Source organism: Bos indicus, chromosome 2 (genome assembly GCF_029378745.1).
Source record: "Bos indicus isolate NIAB-ARS_2022 breed Sahiwal x Tharparkar chromosome 2, NIAB-ARS_B.indTharparkar_mat_pri_1.0, whole genome shotgun sequence".
Lineage (NCBI taxonomy): Eukaryota > Metazoa > Chordata > Mammalia > Artiodactyla > Bovidae > Bos > Bos indicus.
The window spans coordinates 4,762,846-4,777,097 of record NC_091761.1 but is presented as its reverse complement, the minus strand read 5'-3'; the positions used below and the strand labels follow the sequence as shown (position 1 = coordinate 4,777,097).

At 59.3% G+C, this 14,252-nt stretch overlaps 2 protein-coding genes across 7 annotated transcripts in view; one reads left to right on the top strand and one right to left on the bottom strand.

Moving 5' to 3' along the window:
* The window catches only part of LIMS2 (LIM zinc finger domain containing 2), a 44,063-nt gene that overhangs the window by 5,102 nt on the left and 24,709 nt on the right, over positions 1 to 14,252 (bottom strand). For all 6 annotated transcript variants that reach the window (XM_019969028.2, XM_019969022.2, XM_019969045.2 and 3 more), the window contains exons 2-4: positions 12,407 to 12,566; positions 10,296 to 10,362; positions 9,976 to 10,096 (exon numbers count right to left, since the gene is read on the bottom strand). In XM_019969028.2, coding sequence (XP_019824587.1) covers positions 9,976 to 10,096; positions 10,296 to 10,362; positions 12,407 to 12,562 — 344 coding nt within the window. In that variant the 5' untranslated portion in view covers positions 12,563 to 12,566. The remainder of the gene's footprint in view (positions 1 to 9,975; positions 10,097 to 10,295; positions 10,363 to 12,406; positions 12,567 to 14,252) is intronic.
* GPR17 (G protein-coupled receptor 17) lies at positions 2,103 to 11,535 on the top strand. Its single transcript, XM_019969081.2, has 2 exons — positions 2,103 to 2,352; positions 6,044 to 11,535. The coding sequence occupies exon 2, from the start codon at positions 6,072 to 6,074 to the stop codon at positions 7,089 to 7,091; it is 1,020 nt and encodes a 339-aa protein (XP_019824640.1). The 5' UTR covers positions 2,103 to 2,352; positions 6,044 to 6,071; the 3' UTR covers positions 7,092 to 11,535.

Sequence of the window (14,252 nt, the reverse complement as noted above, 5' to 3'; positions counted from 1 at the left end):
CTGTGCAGTGTGTTACTATCCCACTGTGCCCAGTCAAGGAGCCAAGGAGTGCCAGGCCCGTCGGGCACTCAGGACCTGCTTCCTCAGGGGTCCTCCCAACAAAGAGGAACCCAGACGTCTACAGGCTCGCTCTGTCTCCAAAGACAAGCACGGTTGTGCCAGATGGAGGCCCCCAGACCTAGGAACTGTCATTACAGAGTCTTTTTTGTAAAGACCTCCGAGTAATTTCTGATGGTACTTTCTCCTCTGGGCGACAGCTGTGGTCTCTACTGAGAGAAATCAACATGGTTTCTGTCTCCTTGGGCCTCACAGGCGGCACGGATTTAGATTCAGGGTCCCTGGGCAAAGATGCATTCATACAAAGGCTGCAGTGCCCTGCTCCCGTCCCCCACCTGCCACCTGATCTGCCGGTGCTCTCAGCATCTGGGCCTTCCTGCCTCCCTTTTCCAGGCCCCCAACCCTCCCACCAGCCTCCTGCCCACCTGATACCAGCGTTGGCCTCTTTCAGAGGCAGGTCAGGTAAAGAATCCACCTGCCAATGCAGGAGATGTAGAGGACTCGGGTTCGATCCCTGGGTTGGGGTGATCCCCTGGAGGAAGAAATGGCAACCCATTCCAGTATTCTTGCCTGGGAAACCCCATGGACACAGGAGCCTGGCAGGCTACAGAACATGGGATCGCCAAGAGTCTGATACAACTGAGCATCTGAGCACGCACAGGGAGTCTCCTTAAAAGATTAACTCTCAGATTCAGAGTCCTCTTAGCAGCAGGACAACATTCAACCCATATAGAAAGATTTTTGCCTCAAAGTTTACAGAAATGAGCGCAACTCCCCAAAATTTGGTTGCAACACCCTGTGCCCTTAAACTCTGTCATCAATCATCCAACAAAAGACATGTGCACTCAGGGAAGCCGGCCAGATTCCCGTGTTTCAAGCCACCATGAGCCAGTTCTCCTAGACAGCTACCTTGGGCCACAGTGGGGAGGGAGCCTCACACCCCACCAGCTCCGGAGCAAGACAGAACTGAGGAACCCCGCTCTCTCAGAGGAACCTCAGATGTGAAATATGTTTTCAACGGACCTGATCCCAGCACCAGATCTAAGGACAACCAGTAGAGTTTTTCCAAGGTAGAATGAAGATGGAACCTAGGAATTCTACCATTGAGGTGCAACAGAAGAAGAGAACAAAACAACACACACACACGTGCAGCCTAAGTTTTAGAGCGACACATGCTTGAGTCCAAATCCTGGCTCACTGGTTTGTGGTTGGCCAGTCAGGTCACCTCTCTGAGCCTCAGTTTCCTCGTCTGTAAAATGGGCAGTAATCCCAAGTGCACAGGACTGCATGAAAGAAGACATTTCAGAGAGTACTTGTGGGAGGTTCCTCCCAGTGATAGCATGTACATCTTTAAACATCTTAACTAAAAAGTTGTAAAGTCTTTTGAAACAAGTAATAGTGGTCTGGTGACCTGTGCTACTGGGTGTATCGTTTTGGGAAAGACAGAGAGAACCAACTTTGCTGGAGTAGCCATTGGTGACATGCAAACAGCCACCCCCCAGACTCCCAGGAGGAGCCTTGGGGGAGCAGCACGGGGCAGGCAGCAGTGGCTCTGTTCCCAGGCCTCCTGTCCAGAGGAGGAGCCTGCACAGACGTGGGCCAGGCCTCCGGGTCCCCACAGGCACAGACAGCGCCCCATTATGAGGCAGCCTGCAGCTGGGCCCTGCTGGAGATAAAGGCCATGATTTATTCCGCACACCCAAAGGGGGCCTCATTATACAGGGCGGACACAAGGACCCTACAGCAAGTGTCCTGAAAGAATCCCCTCTCATTTGACCAAACAAGACTCCTCGGCCTCCCACCCTTCCCCATTCACAAGACCCCCCTCCTCTGCCGATGGCCAGTGCAGGCTTGGGTGCCCAGGCCCGTTGTCATGGCAACCAGCCCCTCCCAGGCCCCCTCCCCTTGATAGGAAATTACCCTGTTCTGAAACGTCCTGTTGTCTGTCGGTCCCAGCCAAGCCCCCCACCCAGCCGGCGCCCACTCCACGGCTTCGCAGACAGTCACACGCAGACAGTCACACACTCGGCCTCTGTGATGCTCGGCGGCCCAGCTGGGGGGCGGGGGGTGCTGGGACACACTGGAATATTCACAGCCCAGCGGCAGCAGAGGCAGCCAGAGGAGTGGCCCACCACACAGGGGACCCCTCAGGAATGAAGCAGCCTTTCAGGGCCCGAGGGGGTGCAGCCTCCCCGCCTCTCCTTAAATAGCCAGCCGGCCTCTACCACGGCCGCACGGAGCCACCACCCACCCACAGGCCGCAGCCCACCTGCTGCCCCAGACCTGCTGTGAGAGGTAAGGGCAGGGCTGGGGAGCGGGACACGGGGGTGCGGGGCAAGAGCGGGCCCAGCAGAGCAGGGCCATCTCTGCCATCTCGCTTCAACCTATTTACCAAGGCCTCCCTGGTTTGAATTAGAGCAGCCCATGGGCGGTGCTCCTGTCTCACTGTGGGGGCTTTTAAAAGAAGAGTGGGTGCCCAGTCTGTGGCCCCATGGCTGCAGCGATGCCCCTACACTCTTCTCCTCTAGCCAGGGCACCTGGAGGGGCCCAACGAGGAGGCAGGAGGGACAGGTGCCGGCAACACCAAGAGACCTCCTGCCACCTCAGCCTCCTCCCACTACACACCCGCCCATGTTCCCTCACAGAGGCCGAGCCCTGCACCTGCTCCGTGGTCGGGGGCCCCACGCCCCCCAGCCGCCCTGCCCCGAGCAGAGTGAGACGTCGAGAGACAGTGAGAGCAGGCATTTCTAGGGACACGTGGAGAGGAGCAGGAGCCCCCGCAGACCTACTCCAAAACCAGCACCAAAACTCGTAACACAGGGGCGGGGTGGAGAAAACGCAACAGACCTCACACAAGCCTGAAAGCATTCTGAAATCAAGTCTGCACCCAAAGAGAGCACGGGGCATGCGGCCTAGTGGTGGGACTCAGAAGGCCCTGGGCAAGAGCAGAAAGCCAGGTGCCAGGCAGCCCACGGGTGCCACCTGCGCACACGCAGGGCCCCACGCTCAGGCCACTGCTCTACTGTCACCATCTGGAAAGCCTTGCTTCTTGAACAAAGGGTGGTGCAGACTGTGTCGCTGTGCCTGGGGCCAGGCCCGCGGGGGAGGCACTGAGCCTGGGAGGCAGCTCCACACCAGCCCTGGCAGCAGGGACCCATCAGCCCCTGGAGGAAAAGCAGGCAGAGGTGTTGGCTGTCCCTGCTGGGTCTTCTGGATCTGGCTTCCTACCCCTGGGCTGTTGCCCTAGCCAAACGACCCTGGGCAAGTTAGCTGATGCTGAGCCTCTATTTGTAAAATGAGCCTCCTCATCTGTAAAATGAGGCAGTGGACATCTGCCCCTGAGGACTGGTGGGCAGTGCCCAGGCAGGCCTGCCTCGCGACAGGCAGAGAAGATGGTCAGTACCTGTGAGCAGACCTCACGGAGGGGCTGGGTGATGACTGTACCACCAGGGGGGTGGGCAGAGTCTGGGCCTCAGAGCAGCCCAGAGTGGAGGGTACCCAGCTCAGCCCCTCCCCATCCCCATCAAGACCCCTCCCTCACTTGGCCTCCAGGCCTCCCCCACTTCCCCCACTGCCTCAGGTCGCACACACTTGGGAGCAACAAGAAATAATCTCTGTATTAGAAATTTAGGGAACCTGAACCACTCTGGGTCCAGGAGAGATTTGGGCAAGGGGACATCCCTGGATCTCTCCAATAATCAAAACGTGATGTGATCAGGCAAGCGTCTCCGCTGGCTTGAGAATGACTGGCCAGATGCTCACCACCCCTGACTTCCTCCTGCTCAGCCACCTGTGGGGCAGCGGGGGTGCCAGGGGTGCCCAGGGACCCCAGTGGTGGTTGATGAGGCATGAAGCGGAGGGTCAAGCTGCTGCCTGGCCCGACAGCTCCTCACCACCCACACTGCCCTCCTGCCCTCCTAGCTGCCAGAGTCTGAACCACTGGCCCTGCTCCGTCTACTTCGGGAACCCACACCTGGGGGTGGCACCCAGCCTCATACTCAGGGACTGCCAGCGCTAACGTCCCCGTGCTCCCGGAGCACTTGCCAGCCCCCGCCAGGACTATTATCTTGGTCATTAAAAGGAGAGGACCCGAGGACAGGAGGAGTTTACAGAGAACTTGCTCCAGGTCCCCTGTGGCTCGTGTGTGCAACTGCTGCTCCCACTCCATCCCCGCTGCTCCTGTGAGCCCCTCTCCTGCCCCCTCTGTGGCCCACAGGCAGGGAGTGTGGCTGCTGAGAGGCAGGGTTCAGGGGAGCCCCTGAAGTTGCACTGTAGGCAGAGGTGCCCTGAGAAGAAACGGGCAGCTGCCCCCCCAAGCCAACGTGGGGCTGCGGGCTGCGTGCCGTCTGGCCTTCTCCTGCCCACACCTGTCCAAGGCCTGGGGGAGGCAGGGCGTTTGGACCTTTCCTCTCCTTTGTGAATCTCCTGAGTCGACCAAAATCAACATGGGAAATCTGTCACTCTGTCTGTTGGGGAGGGACCACCGGTGACCCACTCAGAACTGGGGTCACCAGACAGAAACGGTTTGTTTCCAAGGTCAGGAGGGCTCCGAGCCACGCCCCTTGGTTTATGCTGAGGGTAAACCAGGTGGGCAAGGCTGGGCAGAGACAGGCCGCCTCCCTGGGTCCTGGCCTCTCTGGGGCTGCAGATCTTGGCCAGAAAACCACGGCCAGTCTCTCCACCTCTGGGACATATGGCTCTTCCTCTCCTGGAAAAGAATCTGCCTCCTGATAGTTAAAGCGACCCCATGGACTGTAGCTTATGAGCTTCCTCCATCCATGGAATTTTCCAGAAAAGAATACTGGAATGGGTTGCTATTTCCTTCTCCAGGGGATCTTCCCCACCCAGGGATCGAACCCGGGTCTCCCGCATTGCAAGCAGATACTTCTACTGTCTGAGCCACCAGGGAAGCTCTAGTTAAACTACTCCAGGTAGTAAAACACCCAATGCAGGCCTGGACCCACAGGCACAAGTCTAAGACACTTGTCTTTCTAAGACACAAGTCTCCGCCCACTAATATGCCCAAAGCAGGGCTGGTGGCTGAGTTCAAAAAGCTCACGACCTTGGCTGCTGGCCTGGACAGCCTTCGGGTGCTGTAGACGGAGCAGGACACTGCATTGCTCGTGAGGCCCTCCCGTGGCTGGTGCTGGGAGCATGGGGGACCTAGTGGACAGGCGGGTCAGGGAGGCTGAGCAGGGCTCACCTGATGCTGAGGAGGCGTTGGCCAAGCCCCCCGCACTGGGCTCTCAGGCCTAAGTGCCCCACCCACGAGAAGCAGGGCTCAGGGGACTCATGCACCCCACCGGTTAGACAGCACACAGGGGAGAGGGACAGAAGATGAGGGCCCCTCCCTCAGCCCTCACACCCCCCAGGGCCTCAGACAGACAGACAGGCCACCATGCTCTCTCTCCCTGCGGTGCTGACTCTATCCCCTAGGTCTGAGAGGTGGCTTTCAGGAACACCAGGGCTCTGCCCAGAGCTCTCCATGCTCTACAGGGACACGGCCGCACAGTGCGGAGCTGACCCCAGCATTAGTTTGGCACCCAGGCCCTGGTTTTGGTTTTGCTTTCTGCAGCCTTCCAAAGCAGGGGGTGCAGGTTCGATCCCTGGTCAGGGAGCTAAGACATGCCTTGAGGTTAAAAAAAAAAATCAAAACATAAAACAGAAAGGGTTTCATCCCTGGGTGGGGAAGAACTCTTGGAGAAGGGCATGGTAACCCACTCCAATATTGCCCGGAGAATTCCATGGACAGAGGCTACAGTCCATGGGATCGCAAAGAGTCCGACACAACTGTGACACTTGCCCACCCCCAGCTGGACACAGGAGGTGCTCTGTAGCCCCTGAGGCAATGCTGAGCATGGAACAGCCTATTAAGGGGTTAGGGGTCAGCAGGTACTAAAGGCTTCCAAGAGCTCATGTCTACAGAGGGTGATGCCTCGCTTGTCCCAGGCTCTCTGAAGCTGGGGTGTCTGCTTGTTCCCTCCAGGCTCAGTGCCTCTGCCTCTGGCTGAAGCATGAATGGCCTCGAGGTGGCCTCCCCAGGGCTACTGGCCAACTCCTCCCTGGCCCCTATGGAGCAATGCGGCCAAGAGACGCCCCTGGAGAACGTCCTCTTCGCCTCTTTCTACCTCTTGGATTTCATCCTCGCTTTTGTGGGCAACGCCCTGGCCCTGTGGCTCTTCATCCGGGATCACAAGTCCGGCACCCCGGCCAACGTGTTCCTGATGCACCTGGCCGTGGCCGACCTGTCCTGCGTGCTGGTCCTCCCCACCCGCCTGGTCTACCACTTCTCAGGGAGTCACTGGCCGTTCGGGGAGATCCCATGCCGGCTCACGGGTTTCCTCTTCTACCTCAACATGTATGCCAGCATTTACTTCCTCACCTGCATCAGCGCCGACCGCTTCCTGGCCATAGTGCACCCCGTCAAGTCCCTCAAGCTCCGCAGGCCGCTCCACGCCCACCTGGCCTGCGCCTTCCTCTGGGTGGTGGTGGCCGTGGCCATGGCCCCGCTGCTGGTGAGCCCGCAGACCGTGCGGACCAACAACACGGTGGTCTGCCTGCAGCTGTACAGGGAAAAGGCCTCCCAGCATGCCCTGGCGTCCCTGGCTGTGGCCTTCACCTTCCCGTTCGTCACCACCGTCACCTGCTACCTGCTGATCATCCGCAGCCTGCGGCAGGGCCCACGCGTGGAGCGGCGCCTCAAAAACAAGGCGGTGCGCATGATCGCGGCGGTGCTGGCCATCTTCCTGATCTGCTTCGTGCCGTATCACGTCCACCGCTCCGTCTACGTGCTGCGCTACCGCGGCCACCGCACCTCGTGCGCCGCCCAGCGCGCGCTGGCGCTCGGCAACCGCATCACCTCCTGCCTCACCAGCCTCAACGGCGCGCTCGACCCCGTCATGTACTTCTTCGTGGCCGAGAAGTTCCGAGATGCCCTGTGCAGCCTGTTGTGTGGCAAGCGGCTCCCAGGGCCGCCGCCCAGTGCCGACGGGAGGACCAACGAGAGCTCGCTGAGCGCCAGGTCGGAGCTGTGAGCCTGGGCCCCGTCCCCTCCCCAACCCCACAAGGACCACCCCGCAGACTCACCGAGGAGGAGCCCACCTCCTCTGAGAAAAGAAACCGAAACCTCGGCCGGTCACCATCACCTGCTCCAGGTCCGAACTCATCACCCAGCGCCGAGTTCTGTCTTGGCTGTCAGCAGATCCCTGGCGAGGCAGCACCAAAGCGCCCAGACGGCCGCTCCTCTGCGGGGACTGGGCTGACCCTGCTCATTCACAGCCACGAGACACTCAGTGACTTGGACCCCACCCCGCCTCCCCCGGTGAGGGGCAAGGAGGCCAGAGGAACATTTCTGAACAATGAGCGTCTTTCTTTCCCAAGTGCCCTCTGCGAGGCTCTGGGCCTCCTCACAGTAGAAACACATGGCTGCGAAGCTTGGCAGAGAGAACTCAGGAGACAGGGGAACGGCCTGCCAGAAGAGGGGGCACGGGTGGGGACGGCGCTCGGTGGAGGGTCAGGAGAAGGTGTCTAGAGATTTCCTCTCAAGTGCAAGGTGCTTTGAGTTCCCTTTGTGCCCCCTTTCCCAAAGGCCCCTGTGTTTAGGGGACACAGGCAGTACACGAGAGCCGAACACTCTAAGCACGTTTCAGGGTGATCTGCAGGTGACGTCCAGCAACACAGGGCCTGTGGGTCCCTCCTGCCACACACAGACCTGCATGTGCCGACAATCCCCAGTGCTTCTCAGCAGCTGCCCTGTCCCTCCTGAGTCCTGGGCGAGCACAGACTATGGGGCGCCATCACGGGAAGCCCAGCTTCGTCACTGCCGGCTGTGGGGGGCACGCAGACTGGCCCACGAATCTATCTCCCCCTAACCCAGACCCAGCAGGGGCAGGGTCCCACTCCTCCCCAAGAGGTCTTCGCCTGGCTGGCCAAGCTGTGAGGTGTTTTGCTTAGAGGGTGGCCTGTATGCCCCTCACGGTTTCTTTTATGTACTTGGTTATATTGATCATAAGGGCTTCCCTGGTGGCTCAGTTGGTTAAGAATCTGCTTGCAATGCAGGAGACTGCCTGCAATGTAGGAGACCTGCATTTGATTCCTGGGTCAGGAAGATCCTCTGGAGAAGGAAATGGCAACCCGCTCCAGGATTCTTGCCTGAGAAGTCCCACGGACAGAGGATCCTGGCAGGCTACAGTCCAGGTCACAAAGAGTTGGATACGACTGAAGCAACTTAGCATGCGTGCATACTGATCAGAAACATAACTGTACTTTAATAACTGAAAGTTATTCTGTTTGGTTAATGCAACTCCCTCCCCAGAACTTCTCTCCCTTCCGACCCAAGAACGGCAAAGTGGCGGCACAGGCAGCAGTGTGCACTGTGGTTCTGGTGGCGCCACAGCCGGCCCGCCCCGCACAGACGCTGACGTTCTGCCTTGTGGGCTTCAGGGTGCCCCACCTGCCTGTCACCACAGCAATACTTTACTTTCCTGAACAAGTCCAGCCTCTTCTGGATTTTTCCAGCAAACACTAGAGCAGGAGTCCCAGCGTGAGCTGCAGCTTAGGCCCACGCTCGGGGACCCTGCTGCACTGTCTGCCCCTCAAGGCCACTCATATCAGCACTCAACACTCAGGCTCCTAGTGAGCACCCTGCAGACACCAGGATGAACAACACATGTCTCTGGAGGAGCAGGCAGACGGACAAGGTCACTACAGCAGCGTTAGGAAGTGGGGCTCCAACAGGGCCGGAGATGGTGCCCAGCGCCCAGATAAGGGAGGAAGCGAGGGGCAGACAGACAACTGAGGTGTTGCTAGCAAGGCAGGTGTGTGCTTCTGTGAGGCCTGACTGCCAGCAGAGGAGAAACTCAAAGTTGGCTTGTTGGGTTCTATGGCATTTGGGATGCCTGCCAGACACTGTGGAGATGGCATGTGGGCAATGGGGTATTCCGAGGGAGAGGTCTAGGGTAGAGGCCTACATCTGGATTACCCAGCACAGATATGCCATTTGGGCCAAATGCAAAGCCCCAAAGGAGCCCGCCATAGAGAGACGGGTGGAAAAAGGGGAACCGGGACAGCACAGCCATGCGGTAGGAGACCCCATGGGTTCCTGGGCACCCGGAGAGAAGTGGGAAGGGCAGTGCAGGCTGCGGGAGCCCTGAGCAGCTTGGGCGGGGGGAGGAGGTGGAGGAACCGGCTGGGCACTGGGAAGGGCTGCAGGGAGTCGCTGTGCAGTGAAGGCTGACAGGGTGCCTTGAACCAGGGGCCACCTCGCCTGAGCCATTAGAAAGGGACCAGAGAGGTCCAGAGCTGTGAGCCCCGCTGGAGGAGCGGGAAGTGAGCAGGCCTTTGGGTGCAGGGACACGGCCTCCGCTGCGACAAGGGAGGGAAACACAGGTGCAGGGCAGGGGAGGGCAGGGCAGGGCAGGGGGAAGGGAGGTCCTGGCTGCGGGGGTGGGGTGCAGGGACAGTGAGGGGAGGGGAGGAAGAGGAGAAAGAGCAGGTCTTTGTGGAAGGTGACAGTTTAGCCTGCTAAGGGAACCCGGGCCTGAAGTTTGGAGCACCGCTGGGCCCCAACTGAGTGCTTTTCTCCCAGCAGCCCCCGTGGGGTCTGAGGACGGGGGACGGCTGCAGCCTGGGTGGCCAGGCAGGCAGGAGCTTAACTCACAACTCCTCATTCTCACACTGCACCAACAGCTCCGGCTTCGGCTGCCTGCCTGCTGGCTGTCTACTGTCAGCCTGCTCCAGGAAGCAGCCCTGAGCCTGGGGCAGCCCCGATTCCTGACCCCTCACTCTCCAGCCTCCGTCGTCACCCGTAAACCAGAGAGAGTTCTCCTGCCCGCCTCACAGGGACGGCGGGGGTGGCAGCCCCACTGGCAGCCCGAGGCGCCTGGACCAGGCCTGGGCCTATGGTGAGGCCCGTCTCACCTGCCTGCGTTCTTCACAAAGCCCAGGTCAGCCAGCTCCACGTCGCACAGCTCACAGCGGAAGCATCCAGGGTGCCAGTTGTTGTTCATGGCCTTGATGACACGGCCAATGATGAATTCGCCTGGAGGAGAGATGTCCCTGCTGGCCTTGTGCCCTCCCCCTCCAGAGTTCCTGCACTGGAGCCCGCCTGGCTCTGCCTGGCCCCAGGGCGCCGCTCCCAGAGCTTGGGAAGGTGATGAGCCCAGGGGCCCGAAGGCCAGTGCTCAGACAGGGCCCCCTACTCTCGCATCCCCACTTCCCAGGCATCGTGGAAGCCTTACCGCAGGACCCGCAGCACGGAGCAAACAGCATCTGGAAGTCGTGCTCGCAGTACTTCCGACCTTCAAACTGCAAATGGGGCCAGCAGAGAAAGGACAAGGAAGGCACTGTCATTTTCTGAGCTGCACCGGTCGGTGGGGTGAGGACCTGCCCTCGGGGAGGCTGGATGAGCACCCCACTTTGTATACCTGCTACCACCACAGGAAGCAAGGGTGGGGACTTCCTGAAGGAGGTGATAAGGAGTGGAAAGACAGAAGGGGAGGAGGGTACTAAGAAGAGGGATTTCCACACAGGGAGCAGTCAGTGCAAGGCCTGAGGGCAGGACGGGATTGGCCTGTTTGACTTGGGGACAGTGCAAAGTGAGGGACCTCGAGGAAGCTGGCAACTCGGCAAGGCTGGCCCCTCAGAGGGCCTCCGCTGTTTGCTGAAGATCTTGGCCTTGCTGGTTCCAGGGGCAGGCTGCGGGCTGGGGGTGGATGTTTATGCTGGGAAGCCCAGGGATCAAGGCTGAATTCTGTGTGTCCCTTGGCCCTGTTTCGTGTGTGAGAGGTACACTCCCCCAGGGCCCACAAAAGATGTAGGGAAGGGACCCAGAAGAAGAGGCACAGGAATGGGGTGCACCAGAGCACCCCGAGCCCTGCACGCTGTCCCCATCTGTCTGGGCAAGGCAACACCTGCCTCTGCCTTTCCGCCCTTGACAATTTTATTTGGGTGTCCCCTGTTCCCTGAGAGTGTCTTGTTAAGCTGCACCTGGCTAGAGCCCTACCCAGCAGGGGCAGCGGGAATCTAAATCATCATAGGCACATCCACAGAGCCCGGTACCACTCCACCCCTTTACCCCACCTCCACCACTGGCCAGCAATTCTCAGGAGGCACCATGGGGAACGGCAGCTCCTGTTCAGTCAGGCAGATCACACACTGTCGGCCAGTCCCCTCAGCTTCAAAATCTAGCCAGCCTCTGAGCATTGCCGTGGTGTGCCTATAAACGCTTAACAGGCAGCCCTGAGGCAGCCTGGCAGCATTTGCCAATTTCTGTGGTGTAAATAGTCCCACCGTGGTCAGTTTGAAGCTACCAAAATGACGCTGACATGGAATTGAGAAGAGATGTCAGTAGCCACCACGGTACTGCGTTTCCAGCACCTAAACACAATAACAGGTAGTGAAATGTAATAAAACAGTTAGGAAGTGATGAGTTTTGAGTATCTGCTATTTTTGTCTTTAATAAAATTTTATCTCATTGTATGTATACATCATTTAACTTTTAATAATGACTGTATTTAGCAACCAGCCTGCAGGATTGCTGAAAATTTAACCATCTGCTCTTGGGACCGAGGGCAGCTCAGCCTAGGTCCCTTGCCTTCCATCTGGATTACCAAAGAAATAACTGGCTTCTGGCCTCACCTGCTCTCCCAGCTTCTGTCCCCACTCCTGCACAGTGTCTCCTCTGCATAGCAACCAGGGAGGCCCTTTTCTACTGACAGACAGACAGGATGGGTCCTGCCCTTCCCAGGATGAAGCCTAAGGCCCCATGAAGGCCCACAGGGTTAAACGATTCTGCCTGTCCTCCCTCATCTTCTACCGTGCCCTCTCATTTCCTCTGCTTCCATCACGTCAGCCTCCTACTGCTCCAAAACCCACACGCCCCAACCTCAGGGCCTTTGCACTTGCTGTGCCCTCTGCTGAGAGCTCTTCCTGTAGGTGCACACACGCTCCCTCACCTCCTTCAGGCCTGCTCAAACATTACCTCCCTGCTCAGGCCCCCACCCCCAGGATTCCTCATAACCTGAGCACTTAGCAGCATCAGGTGTATGTTGGTTGTGTTTACTGTCGGACCCCAGGGCCTCCCAGATGACAGGATGAACGGTGACTCCTTCAGCACCACGCACACCAGGAGAGCACCATTCACAGAGGTGAGGGCTGGGCCCCCGCGGGGTGGCCAGCAAGGTTCTGGGCTGGCAGGAGCACCACCGGCTCACGGCCCGGCACGTCTGCCAGTCTGTCACTGGAGGGCCGTGGCCAGGCGAGGCCTGCAGGCTGCCAGAGGGCAGACCCTGAGCTGGGTCAGGGGCTTGGGCTCCGGGAAGCAGAGGCAAGGGTTAGGGAGCACGCTCACCTCGTAAAAGAGCCCCTCGGGGAAGGGCCGGAAGCACTGTGCGCACACGAAGCAGTGCTCGTGGTACAGTTCCCCGTTGCTGTTGACGATCCGCTCAGCAGGGGCGAAGCGTGCCTGGCAGCGCTGGCACACGGCGTTGGCCAAGGCGTTGGACATGTTGCTGGGCAGGAAAAAGGAAGAGGTCAGGACCTGCGGGCCACATTCAAGGGACACGCTTTCCAGGGCAGAGGACAGCACCATCCCCACCCCAGGCTGGCCTTGGCGCCCTGGAGACTCAGTCACGCAGTCGGTCCACGCTGCCCTGCACCGGCTGGGGTCACCCCGGGTGGCTGTCTACACCCCATCCCTGTAGCCACCGTGTGCCAAGGATACACCAGGTGCCAGTGTGTACCAGGATGCAGTGGCCTTCCCCGATGACAACCCTGCGAGCCCTGCATAGCGTGTCCAGCTCACAGACGGACGAGCGGACACCTGGAGAGAGTGACCCCCCCCGGGCCACAGTGGGCAGAGGCAAAGCCCCTCACCCTGGAGCCCCGTCTCTCCCTATACCCTGCAGCCCCCAGTGCCCTTCATGGAGGGTCAGGTGCAGGTCAGGCCACCGCTGGGCTCATGCCAGCCAGAGCAGTCAGGGCTCCAGTCCGGGCCCTCACTCGTGGTGCAGCCAGGGCTGGCCCTCGTGCTCCAAGCCCAGGCTCCCAGCCAGAGAAGGACCCTAATCATGGCCATGAGCGTGTGTTCTGGCCTTTTGATGGCGGACATACAAGCTCTCTATGGGGTGCGTGGCCCACTGTAAGCTTGCAGAGGACAGGGTTGTGGTTGTCATTGTCACTGACCTGGCCCCCAAGCTACTCAGTCGTGGAGCTGGGCCATCTCTCAGGGCATCAGGGACACCCGGGCACCCTCCTGCGCCTCCTGTCTCCTACTCAGGGAACCAGAGTGTCTCGGGTACAAAGCATCATCCAGGCACAGGGGAGCAGCCTGGGATTCACATACTTATTTCATCCCTGAGGTCACCCTGCTTTTCTAAGGCTCAGAGAGATTGAGTAACTTGAGCAAACTCACAGAGCAGATGACAAAGTCCAAATGTGAACTCAGGTTGGACCGAGTTCAATGACTCTTTCCCCTGCACCACGAGTTAGATTCATCCCTGCCCCACCCCCCTCCAAACACAAAACCACCCTACCACGGAGAAGGTGAGACTATGAATATTTGGGAATGGGAGCAGGATGGGAAGCGGGCAACTGCTGTCCCCGGGGCAAGTGATGGCTGTCCTTATGTGAGGTGTGAAAGCCAAACTGAACTCCAGGGGAAATCGCTACAGAGACACACGCTGGCTCCAGCCTAGGGCCCCATCTCAGAGAGGAGGACAAACCTTGCGGTCAGCCACAAGAGCCTCTACAAATTCCCAGCACCCTAATGCCCGCGACCTTGACTACAAGGCGGCAAACAGACTTTGTCTCTTGTCAGCTCCAGTGGATTGTGGTGGCTGCCTGGAAGGGTGGGCGCAGAAGGGAGGTCAGGCTCAGCGATGAGAGACGCAACCAATCGGCGTGTCATGTAGACTCGTGCAGTGGCGCTCGGCCCATCTTTGGAGGACGTCTTTCCAGCCTGTTCTGCCTCCCGCCATGCTGAACCCCAGCCTTCTCTCAGGGCTACAGCGCCATGAGAAGTCTCAAGTGACACTGCTCGTGCTGGAGTCCCCTGGCAGGATGAGCCCGGGAGGCAGGCTAGGGCTCTGCCTCTCAGGTGGGGGCTGTGGACAGTGGATCTAGCAGAAGGTGCTGCCACAGACACAGAAGGGGAGCTGGGCTGGGGCACCCAGGTAGGACTTCCTCTCTGCTCTGCC

Excerpts from the sequence above, each read along its gene's own strand:
- GPR17 (XM_019969081.2), top strand. The coding sequence starts at position 6,072 with ATGAATGGCCTCGAGGTGGCCTCCCCAGGGCTACTGGCCAACTCCTCC.